The sequence below is a fragment of the Mustela nivalis genome (genome assembly GCF_964662115.1).
Source record: "Mustela nivalis genome assembly, chromosome: 3".
Lineage (NCBI taxonomy): Eukaryota > Metazoa > Chordata > Mammalia > Carnivora > Mustelidae > Mustela > Mustela nivalis.
The window spans coordinates 72,763,070-72,776,420 of record NC_139022.1 but is presented as its reverse complement, the minus strand read 5'-3'; the positions used below and the strand labels follow the sequence as shown (position 1 = coordinate 72,776,420).

Below are 13,351 nucleotides of genomic sequence, written 5' to 3'. Positions count from 1 at the left end.
AGCTTCTATTAGGTTTATAAAATATAAACAAATTTTCTTTAGCTGGATCTTAGATAACTGATAATATGGAAAATGTTAAAACTTTTATTTAACATTATTTTATAGCCATTATGTTTAATACTTAAGTATAAGTAGTTCATTCAGTCAAACTTGAATTCAGCTTGGTACTCCATTTCTGCCTATTCTAAACCATTCAGATCACTTACCTTATCTTTTCTTTGCTTTTCATCCTGGTATACAGTCCAGTGTTCTCCATCATTGCTGTAAGCTAGTTTGTAGGAGCCTACAAACTGTACATGACCAAAATCTTTAGCTCCTTGTGTAATGATGCCAGTTACTTTGGTAGGGACCAGAAGGTCCACCTAAGAAAAAGGAAAAGATTTAATTTAAATGCCACAATAGAGTCCATTATAAATTTGCAAGTCTCTTGAATTCAGAAGATTAAAGTAACATACATGCTCAAGCCAAAAATACACTGATTATTTGAATATTGAAACTGATGATCAAGTCTATTATTGGCTTATAACTTTGATTTTGCTGCTGGATAAGTTTAGTTGAATAACTATTTTGACCATTTTAAAATAAAGTGATGGTAAATAAAGTGATGGTCATTTCAGTCTACCAATCAATTTTATAATAAACTGATATATCTAGCCACACAGTTTTGTGCAACTAAGATAGCACAGAGCTGGCAAATCTGACCTTCTTGAAATGATTATTATCTTCCACAGCTAGTGCTTGTAATTCAATTTGCTGACTTTACTTGTCAATTCAATAACAATAAAAATAAAACTATACTTGTGTACACATTAGGAATAAAAATGATATATGTACCACAGTTAAACATTAAATAAAAGCCAACATTATCTCCATGAATTTTAATCAGCTCAGAATATAGAATTGAGTAACAGTAATTTTTGTCCAGTGAAAATCTCTTTCAGAAAAGTACAATCCTAAATGTTGAGGAGGAAGTCAGGCATTCTTCAAAAATGAAGACAGATTAAAGTATACATCCATGACCTGTGGGATCTGTGCTCATGAGGTGTTTGATCCTATGAACTATGTACTTATAAAACCATAAGGCCCATGATTATCTGGTAAACATTAAATTAATCAGGATGCAATTGAAATGCAAAAGATAGGATTAATATTTATGAAAAAAGAGTATACAACACTGAAAAATTTAGTATATTCTTCTTTGTTCTCTAATTCATGAAGCTTTTCTTCTTAGGATGTGAATTTTAAAAAATTATAGGAATCTTTGTTTTCCCTGCAGACAATTCTTATAAGACCTTTACCTTGAGGTTTATTGATGTTCCTTAATCTACAGCTTCCTCTCTCCTTCCACAATAGCCACCTACTTCCTCCTACTTCCTATGACTAATTGCCCTGCTTACATCCTTGATCTTATCATCTTTCGCTGTCATGATCCCATGTGTGACCTTGGTGGCCTTCAACCACTATGTCCTTTTGTTTCTATTTCAGGTTCTCCATCCTGTGCAATGTATATAGCCACAAATAGACAGTCATGGGTCAGATCAGTACATGAATGAAAAGAGAGCTACAGAGAATGCATTGAATAGACCGTATTTAATTACTGCATTTAGATGCTCTTCAATAAAGATATGAAAAAAATTCCCAATGTTTCACAGCCTAGGGATATTTATTTAAAAAGTCATAGGGGCTTTTCAACACTTTTTGGAACATTCCTTAGTTAGAGAGTTTAGACTCAAACTGGGTAACGGATTAAGACAGAAAACTACCTTTAATGAGTTATTAAACCATTTTAGAAATTTTATCAAAAACTAGAAATACTTCTGATTTTGCTATTTCCTAAACATGTGTTATAGCATCTAAAATACCTTACCTGTCCCACAGAGATGCAAGATGGCAAAATTATACCTGGGAAGGAAACTGTTGCTATCTCATAGGAACTACACTAAGTGCTTTCTTTTGTCCTCACTGAATCCTCTCAACAGTCCTATACAGCCTTTGAGATGAGGAAACAGATGCCCATTATAGCATGATGTGTGATCTAAAGATAAATAGTGAGTAAAGGGAGGATGCTAGATTCAAATCCATCTTTCTGATTCAAAGTTCCACCATACATTTAAATTCTCACTGAATGATTTCTTTCTGTTCTTTGTGACTATTTCAGAAATTTCTGAAAAATCTCAAAGCTTCCTCGCCATACTCATCAAATTTATAGCAACTCTAAGCCCAGTCCAAGTCAATCCTGGCTTTACAATATTGGAAGAGCCAGGGGTTTTAACATGAATTTCATCTCTGTTCCTCCCTTGCCCAGAGTTAAAAATATGCATTGCTTTTGTTGTCCTAAATCCAAATATAATTGCACAGAGACACCTGGGCATAGATACTGCTCTTCAAAATGCTCTTAATGTTGCTGACGCTCAGCGGGCAAAAAAACCTTACAGTATTCTGAGTCACTGCATTACCATCCACACTACAAACACACAGGAACTCAAACTGTCACCAAGAATATGAGCACTTCTAAGGCTGGATTCTTTATAGTCCCTAAATGTCTATGAGTCTTTAGCTAAGATGATGCAATGAAGAGTCTTATAGCGTATCTCTTTTTCTGTGCTATTTCTTAAACTTAGCTGGGTTTCCTGCTGGGTGGAGATGTTTTCTCCTTAAGTTGTATGTCTTGGCTCTTTCTAACAGATATGTTTTTCTCCCACTCTAACTGCTCCCCTTCTTCAGCTTTTTTTTTTTTTTAACTAGAAATGTTTTTCTTTTTTGTTCCAGTTAAGTCAACTTCTCTACTTAAATAGTCAGCAATCTGTTTCAAGCTGGATTTTGTCCTAAGATTTGCTACATTAAACTTAGAATACCAGGCCTAAGAAAACCTCTCTTAGTGTAAAAATAATCAGCATCCCACACTTAACACGAAACTCCTGCAACAGGACATGGACAGATCTGTCTGGGACACAGTCACAGATGTGTCACTCTCATGTTCACAATGATTCCAGAAAAGCTCATTCTTCTAGATCTATGCTTACCATTGGCTCATAAGTACTTTGCCTTCTTACAGATCTTCTGAGTTAAAGTTGTACTGCAAACATGTTGGACAAAATGCCTTCAGCTGTTGTAGACAGACCCATACCTCCCAAGGTTTGGCTTGAATACAGCAGGTCATTTAGGGTACTGAGCTGGGTAGATATTTGGCTCAGTGCACTGCACTTCATGCCTGGATCTGTATTAAATGTGGCTTACATATAAGAGTCCCTCAATAAAGGCTTTGCTGGATTGAGCTAAAACTACTTCCTAAGTATGTTTCATGGCCAAGGATGCCGTAAGGTACCACTGCAGAAAATGCCGGCCGTCTTCCCCTTGTTTTTCTACATTGTGTAACATCACTGGTCAAGGAAACAGAGGCCCAGTGGTGCCAACCAGATTTTACTGGGAAAGGCAACGAGTTAAAAATCATCTCCAATCTTCTGATACTGACAGTCAGTCTTTTGGAGAAAAACTGGATGGTCTGGGTTCCCCAAATGGCTCTGCCCTTACTGGCTCTATGCCCTTGGACAGGCTACTTGACTTCTCCACATCTCATTTTCCTCATCTGAAAAATGAAGATAACAATCCTCATAGGATTTTATGAGGATTAGATGAATTAATATTTACTAAGTGTGTAAAAGACTTTGATGAGAATAAAACAATAAATAAATCTGGGGGAATAATCCATTATCAGTCTCAGCATGTTATTAGAAAAAAAAAATATAGAATCAGGGAAATGGCCTGTTTGTCCTAGAAGCAATTTCTGGATCATAGTATATTTTGATCAGCTTCTCAGGTTGTATACAAAGATAGTCATTTCATCTTTACTTAAAGTAGAGAGAATTAGAAGCACTGAAATTCCCATTTATCGGTGAAATGGCTTACTAAAAATAATATAATTTTATGGAGTTTTGTACATCCTCATTTGAATATTAAGATTATATTGGGGCGCCTGGTTGGCTCAGTGGGTTAAAGCCTCTGCCTTTGGCTCAGGTCATGATCTCAGGGTCCTGGGATCGAGCCCTGCATCAGGCTCTCTGCTCAGTAGGGATCCTGCTTCCTCCTCTCTCTCTGCCTGCCTCAGTGCCTACTTGTGATCTCTGTCTGCCAAATAAATAAATAAAATCTTAAAAAAAAAAAGGATTCTATTACAATAAGGAAATGGTTCCAAAATAATACTAACAGAGGGAATTAGATTCCAAATTATAGTGAGAGATTAATTTTCCTTTAATTATATGAGTAAAAAAAGGATGCATATACAAAAAAGGCTCAAATGATATGTGAGTAAAGAAAGAAGTATTGCATGAGGGTTATGTAGGAATATAACTCTTTTGTTGTAAAATGTCCTGTAATGTTTTAGTGAAGCATAATTATTTTTAGAGTGTCTAACTTAGAAAAACTATAGAACAACTAAGAGCATCTGTTTGAGAAAGGTCAAAATAAATGACATTTCAGATGTCTGCATCATACCCTAACAGATGGCTTCCTGGAAGGGCAGACTAGGAAAGTCAGCTGATTTTCACAGAGATGTACTTAAAAGGGTGAGGAAAATGAAAAGTGATACAGATACACAAGTGCGCAAGAAAAGTGAAAAGACAAGAAAAGGACCCAAGAGATTTATCACTGAAATATGCAACACAGCTGCATCTAAAATGCTCTAGAGTTTGCCTTTCTGTTATTGGTTATTTTGAATGACATATTTTATAATTTCACAGAGCTTTGTAAAATTAACTCACTGAACATAAGTAATTTTGAAGCTAATATAATTATATGGCATTTAAAAATGAAATTATGGGTAAAATGTTTAGATAACATTTTGGTTTTAGTAAAGAATTTTTTTTACCATAACATTACATAATACAACTGTATGTAATTCTAGGTCCATTGAAGGCACATCATTCACTGTTCTCGGTATTTGAACAATATTTTTGGTTATCAGATCTTGGTAACACTTTTAGTGCATATTTGTAGGCCAGCTAGTTAATATGATAAACTCAATATGAAATATTATCCTGCTCCTGTATCTGATACAATCTAGTAGCTCTAAGGTTACACATTCAGTATTCATAAATACTATATCCTATATATTCATTTCGCTACTCATTATTGCTCTCCTCCTCCCTGTACTTGAAAAAGTTGAAGTTTCTAATAATATTTTAAAATATTTATTATAGCAATTACTTTTTCCATATTGAACTTTACAGCTATGAGAACTAACAGAAAAAATTATACCATGAAATAACCTTTCAAAGGATAGAGGGACTTTTCTGTTTCAGTGGTGTTTTATAGTACGCCTTTTACATATAAAACCACACATAACCTATGCCTGGTGCCACAAACAAGCTTTATAAGCTTAGGTGATCATTCAGGAGTATGTTTTGCAGGACACCTGACATAGAGTAGACATTCCAGATATCTAGGTATCATCTGCCCTGGATTCAAAATTGAGATAATTCTGTATTTAACAATTACCTGCAATTATACATGAACAAAGCTCCAGGTCAACCTGATCTACACCCCATGAATGCTGTCAGCTCATGACTGCTAACTTTTTAAAAGAGATTATTTAGAATCATGCAGTAGTTCAACTGCATGTTTTAACTGAGGATGAGCGATAGCATGGTAACTATGTACAATTTATGTTTAATAATTTTATTATATTTTAATAATCTTGCTCATGGAAGTAATACAAACTATGAAGAAAAATTGAGAAATACAGAAAGAGGAGAAGGCAACTCTGTCTCACTATCAGATACCATCAATGCTTTTTATCCACCCTAAGCATGGGTTTTTTAGGCAAATTTGACTTGGCATTTGACTGGCTACCAGGTCTTGGTTGCACTTTTGGTCTGCATTTGCAGGTCAATTAGTTCATTCTTTTTTCCACTTAGTATTTCATCAGTAATCCTCTATGTAAACAAACTATTTTTTAAGACTTTCTTTTTGCCCTAACACACCATGTAAATGCTTTGCTGCAATCAATTATTTACTATAAAACATTTATTCCTCCCTGTGCCCTCAATTTTTCTCTATTAAAATTGATATTCTCCAAAAATCCTAGTCTTTTCATTTGGCCACATATCTCACTTACATAGGATAAATTCACAGAATTAGGGTTATTTGGTAAAAGGATGTGAAAAATAGATTCATTTTCTAAAGATATATAATAAACACTCATTGTGAAAATTTCAGGTGGTATAAGAGATAGAAGGAATTCAGATAACATAATCTATAATTTTATTATCCAGAGTTAATTCTGGTTGACCTCTTGATATTCATATTTGCAGATAGTTATTCCCATATATCTTCATAAAAATAAACTCAGAGTATACATGTTGCTTTATAACTTGCATTTTTTCATTTACTATGGGTATTTTTACATACAAATAATATTGTGTAATGGCTGTGTCACATTCTTTATTATGGATACAAGAATGAATATGAAAATTATTTAACCAATCCCCTACTGGCATTCTTTTGTTTCCAATTCTTTTTCTTCAGTAAAAAACTAGAATGAACTCCCATGTTCATATCTTTGCTTGTTGGTGCAATTATTGCTTTATTGGCATAAAAGATCTGTCATTTGAAATGTGCTATAAATTGTTTCCCTTGTCTCTGGAACAATTATACACTTGCATCTCCAGTATATGATAATTTTTTCTCTACATACTAATCCTGTTTTATAAAATTTTACATTTTGATAGTTTAAAAGATGGCATTTTTACATTTAATGCATTCTTCATTAGCTATTAGATTAAAGATTTTCTTGTTGGCTTTAAGAATTATTTATTTATATGTAACATCAATATTGGCTTCTGTTATAGTCATTGCATCTTTTCCTAATTTGCTATGCCATTTAATTTTATTTATTTTTATTTTTTTAAAAAAGATTTTATTTATTTATTTGACAGAGAGAAATCACAAGTAGATGGAGAGGCAGACAGAGAGAGAGAGGGAAGCAGGCTCCCTGCTGAGCAGAGAGCCCGATGCAGCACTCGATCCCAGGACCTTGAGATCATGACCTGAGCCGAAGGCAGCGGCTTAACCCACTAAGCCACCCAGGCGCCCTGTCATTTAATTTTATATTTGACACAGAAGTTTCAAATTTTCCTATACTCAAATTTACTGATCATTCCCTTTGTGATTGCATATTTTCGTATGCTTAAGAAAAACTGTCTACTTAATTAAATCAGTGAAATATGATCTACGTGTTTTCCTATAATTTCCTATGGGTTTTCCATTTATGTTTTCTTTCAACTTCTAAACCATCTTGGCTTTATGGATATATATGACATGACAAAAACTTCATACCTAGCTTTTCATAAGAATGTAATTTTCTCAACACTTTTTCTCAAATAATCTAGTTCTATTTTGTTGGTTTGTTTTTTCTCTCTACCTGGATGATAGATACAAGGTTTGATTTTTGTTTTTGAAATTGACACTACTAATGACAGTTGTCATCATCACATACCAGGATATATCTTGGTGAGAGTCTCTTTAGTTGCTTTTGGGTGGAATCAAGTGAGTCCGAGTCCATTGAAGCTGTAGACTAGTTTCTGGGAGAGGAAGCTATGTCAAAAGGTTTTCTTGTTTTATAGTTTAAAATGTTGCTTCTGCTTCTTTTAGTTTCTTCCAAAGAAGGTCCGTTATCTAAAGATGGGCTTTTTCTCTGCTTCTGATTTTTCTTATTTATATTATTTTCTTGCTCACAATTTTCATTTTTAATTATTCTCCTTTGCATTCTCAGAGTTTCTCCATTTTGTCCTCAATATTACAAATTTTATTTTTGATAATGCAATTTTTACTACTAAATTTTAAAATTTCCTTGAAATGCATTATTATTAAGATACCTCCTTCATCTCAGCATTCATCTTATCCTCTCTATTATTCACAGAGAAAATTCCTTTAAATATATTCTAGTAATCCATTGTTTTGATAGAAAATTTTCTTTTATATTTTCTCTTCTCTTTCTGTCCTTTTGTTGTTCTAGATATTAAAAAATAAGCCCTATATCATCTTGTTTTATTGTCCTTTATTTGAACACAGAGAGGACAGTCCTAATGTCTGCCTAGCACACTGGTCACAAGGGTTCCCCTTTAACCTCTCACCACCTATTAGGCAGGTGTGGGAATTCTCTTTCTGATCCTCAGAAATCAACACTGCCTTATCCTTGTTACCAATGCCCAGAAGACATTTAGGCTGAACACCTTAGTTAGTCTGAAGGGATAAGCCTCTCCTACTCTTGCGGTTTTTCCTCTGAATATAGGAAGGATAATTTTTCTTGATAACACAAAATCCAATGTACTCTCTTGTCAAATATAAAATTACAGGGGCAGGCAACTTGGTTTTTGTTATACGTCACGTACCTGGCCTACATAAGGTGTTTCAATAAATACACAGTGAACAAATGGTTTCTTATTTAGGATTCAATGAGCTAACATGCAGTCAACATGAATTCCACTCCACTTTGCCAGGTCTGTATTCCAGGGCAAATGGGTGTGATGGGATGTGGCCACAGCACACAGTTTCTGGTTGTAGTACAGTGACTGTTGGGCCCTCCAGACCTCAGGGCAGGTTCTGGGTCTTGACCGTCACTGGTCTGATTTAATGTTGGCATCCACACACTGTAGTTACAGGAGACTCTGCCCAGGGCCTGGAAAATCATTGATTGATGTACATTTGTATGCGTACTTTGTGGATGAGGGAAGGGTATCAAAGGTTGCTGCAGAAGTTGAATGAGTTAAAATGACTTAAGTGATCTCCTCAAAGCTCAACATAGGAACACTCAAAATCAGGATTGCTTCTCTCAGCTCCAGAGGAACCTTCCAAATGTAGTTCTCAGGAAAATGTTGGAGAAAATTCAACCAGGCTTCACTAAAGCTCTGTGTGTAAATGAAAGGCCATCTACCAAGATTTCGCTCATTAAATCTCAAACAAGTTTAAACGACAAAAGAACCAAAATTATAAATATGTTGGTATTAACAAAATATAAAGACTGACTCTAATGCCCTTGTATTGATTTATTTAAATCATGACATATAAAGGGAAATTAAGGTGACACTCTCTTTTTTTAATGAGTAGACCAATCTAAAAATCTATACACATTTTATTTTTTGAATTGTTTTGCAAATAATATCCTCAAACAAGTAATTAGAAGTAATTAAAATAAAAAAATGAAGTAACTAAAGTGGACATCAAGTTAACAGGTAAGCTCTTACCTGTTTCTCCAAATTCTATGATAGAAAGAAAAAAAAGAAGTTTGAGGAAAACTATAAAACTTAGAAAATTTCTAGGGAAAAGAATCATACTTTTCTCATTGGGTTATTGAAAGTGATTTTCTGCTGAGTTCACCAAAAATAAGATCACCCTGAGAGAGTAGAATTAACATATCTTTATGTACCTTTCAAGCCTGATTTTGATTAGGCTGGGAACTTTGGCTTATTCCATGAATAAAAATTCAGGGCAATGGCTAATTGAATTAGTCTGCAATTGATAGGGTCATTATTAATTGGTGAATGAAGACATTATAGAAGACTTTGATCAGACAGCATAATGATATCCAATAAATATTGTTCAGATATTTTAATTAGAGCAGTGCCAAAGCCTAAATGAAGTAGAAAATAAAGAAAACTATTGGCAAATGATTTGCATGTAGTTTAAAGAATGAGAACACAACTTTTAAATAGGAATTGAAGTAGTTTGTTATTTAGTGCTTTCTGAAAGCCCAGTAAGAGGGGAACCTAGATAAAAGTTGTGCCAGCATCTTTTATAAAGCTAAAGATTCCCTGAACTAGCAATCAGACTTGAAGGCCCTTCAGTAGCCAGGATGTGGTTGACTGTTCACCTGAAAAAGCTGCTTCAGTATATTTCTTTGGCAACTGCTTTACTAAATATTACCAAAGGCACTTATATTTCATATAATCATTACATATTCCAGAGACTGCCATTTACAAATACAAAACACCTATACACAAATACGTATTGATATATAAATTTACACACCACTTCTTGTTTTGTGACAAATAAATAAAAATCAGGTGAACTCGGAAAATAAATCGCCCACAAATCATACTGCAACAGCAAATCACACTGCGTATCTTAAATATTATGAGGCACTCGAAGGGTAGGAAAGTTGACAGGACACACAACCTATTTTTAATGTACCACGCTTGCTGGAGGCGCTATTGCATTTTAGGCAGATAACAAAACTTTGCCGTTCCCACAATTTATAAATCATCTGTAGAGACTTGTGCGTGAGTTTGTTGTATCGGACCAGGTGAGTCTCAGTACTACATTTTTTTTCAGTCTTCACATAGGCACATTACATGGTGAGTGATTTTTAGGCTTAAACATCATCTATGCCAAGAGAACTAACTTTTCCCCACCTTGTCCTTACAAAAGGAAGTGGAAAGGGGCATGGCCTCTCAGGAATCAGATATGAAGGAAAAGCTTCAAACTGCTTTGGGGAAAATGGACCATCAGTGTCAACAGCAGGAAAACCGCCCAGGTCAGCGTTGCCCTGAAGTGACTGGAGGGGAAAAAGGGAGGGCGAGGGCTCAACAGGAAGAGCTGCCTGGAGATTACCGGGTTAAGAGCCACTGACACAGAAAATGAACTGCCCTAAAGGGTGGTTTTTTAAATAAAAAAGATCTTTTGTCCAAAGGACAGAATATACACATAGTGTGGATAAAAAGGATACAAATTATTTCCATTCAAATGCCTGGTCAGTAACACGGTCAGCATTTTATTTGTGTAAAAAGGACAAGCCTGGCTCGGGAGGATCTGGCAGGGTTGTCTAGTCCATCAGTACACCAGGGCCCACACACTAATTATAGTTTTAAAGGGCCTCATTGAAAGCCCTGGTTATAGATTTCCTCATTGAATACCCATAAAACCAACGTGGTTTATTTAGCTACAGTAAAAATATCTTCTCTGTATTCCTCCGCTGTTATTGATGTTAATTTCCCTATGTTTTGTTCCCGAGTAGAAATAAGGAGCAGCTGAATTCTTGAAACTCCAATTTCTTCCAGCCTCTCTTTTAGGTCCCAACATTAATTTCCCATTTATTCTCTTTAATATAGGGTCCAAGGTCTTTTGAGCTTATTAAGCGGTAAAACAGAAACCTGGGTGCTGGATGCTGATAAAATCTAAGCACTACCTGATGAACATATTTTAATTAGCTTCCACCATGCACTGTGGCCTGGATATATTTATAATAAAGCCCCAAATAAGTATATGCCTAACAGTTACAATGTCATGGCTTGACTATTGGGTATATAGCTTTTGTAAAATATGTCCTTCTTGATTGCCTGTGAGCAATAAGATGCTAATACTTTCCTTCTTTTAAGAAGTAGCTCTATATTTAAAGGACTCTCGTATATACACTTGTCTCAGAACAAGAGCTCATTTCTTTGTGCAATCAGCTCCAAACAATCTCATATTTTTAAAATCACATTCTTTAAAACTATTCATGCACTATATTTTTCTATTACTGCAAAATAGCTCATAAACCACAGTTTTAAATTAGGTATGGAATTAATAAATCACTTGGAACAAACTCATTATATCAAGTTTATTTAATTTTTTTTTGAATTTGTATTCAAGAGTTTAAAACTCTCGAGGTTATAGCTCACTTCACTAAGGGATCACTTATAGATTTAAACGAAGAATTTCATGAGACAGTCCTATCGTTGTGGTTAAACATCTTTAGAGTAATTGTCTTTGATATCCCATCTGAGACTTTAGTCACCAAACTGCCAACATTTTTAACATAATTTGAAAAAAAAATTAGAAGTGAAATAAACAGAAAGTAGAGACACAATTCCTTCTTATTTGATATTATAATTGCTTAAGGATCCTAAAATCCAAAAGATATTTTAGTGACATTCAAACACTGATTTAAACAAAAGAGGAATCATGTAAAAATTATTGGATAGAATGACAGTAAAAACATAATTTTAGAAAACTATTTACAATGGAATCAAATAGCTGGTAACCAAAACAGAAACAAAAATTAAAAAAAAAATTCATCTTCATAAATAACTCAAAGATTTTTCTCTTGATCTAGTGGCTTGCCGTACCCAAAGAGGTATTTCTCATTACAGAGAATTCTGGTACATTTTAAGAAATGCTGAAATATCTGTTAGTTTAGGAATCAGAATATATACTTTGACACATCTGTATGTTAGACAGAATTACTATAGGTCCAATGCAAACTACTTTTTTAGTATATGTGCTGCCGAAGCAAACACTGCAAACTACTTTTTAAAGTCTTCCCTTTCAAGATACTTAGGACAGAAGTCACATATACAATTTGCTACCTTTTTAATACCCTAAAAAATTAAAATCGTCTAAAAAGTCATGACTGTATAATGCATTCTCTCCAGCTCTTTTGTAATATTTTCTTTAATAAGTAACAGCAAATGATATAAACAGTCATGTAGACATTATGCTTTAGGAGCAAGAAATTTCACCATTGTTGGGGAGATTGAACGGTTAACTATGAAGAATAATTCTGAAATAATATATTCTTTTGAAAACCTTCAGGTCAAAACAATAAATGTGGCTATATTTTCAAGATGGAAACTATAATTTAATCCAGCAGTAGGGGTGCCTCGGTGGCTCAGTCAGTTAAGCTTCTGCCTTTGGCTCAGGTCAGGATCCCAGTGTCCTGGGATCAGCTCTGGGTAGGGCTCCCTGCTCATTGGGGCATCTGTTTCTCCCTCTCCCTCTGCCCCTCCCCATTGCTTGTGCTCACTCTGTCTCTCTCTCCCCCTCTCTCTCAGGTAAATAAATAAAATCTTCAAAAAATAAAGTAAAATAATGCAACAGGGAAACCCAGATATTAAGAATGCATCTAACATTTCCACACTGAGAATGTTTTTGATAAAACTTTTTTTTGGTATAGATGTTTGATGAGATTAAGAACTTCATTTTCATTATGAATTTGTTTCAGAATTTAAAAATCATACATAGGTATTTAATTTTATTAAATTATATGTGTGTTTAGATTGAGATGGCCATATAGATTTCTCCTTTAATTAATTAAAATCTAACGGCCTCCAAACCAAGACCCAGACAACACTGGAACTGTAACAGTAACAATACCGATTGGCATACTTTCCATGGTCTTCCTGCTTTTCTTAACCATGGTTTATGTAATCCTACTTTTTGTTATGTCCTTGCTTTTTGGAACTCAGCCTTATTAGATATGAGTGGACCCGTAAATAATAATTAGTTTTAAGTTGTTTTAAAAATTTATTAAAAAAAGTATCATATAGCAATATTCTGGGACTTGCTTTTTTCATTCACTATTATAGTACTAAAACTC

At 34.4% G+C, this 13,351-nt stretch overlaps 1 protein-coding gene across 4 annotated transcripts in view; it reads right to left on the bottom strand.

The window, feature by feature from the left end:
- Positions 1-13,351, bottom strand: part of EDIL3 (EGF like repeats and discoidin domains 3) — a 416,104-nt gene that overhangs the window by 24,793 nt on the left and 377,960 nt on the right. For all 4 annotated transcript variants that reach the window (XR_014310084.1, XR_014310085.1, XM_082724687.1 and 1 more), the window contains one exon: positions 207-362. Coding sequence is in view for 2 of the 4 variants with exons in the window: in XM_082724687.1 (XP_082580813.1) it covers positions 207-362 (156 nt within the window). In the remaining 2 variants the exon portion in view is untranslated. The remainder of the gene's footprint in view (positions 1-206; positions 363-13,351) is intronic.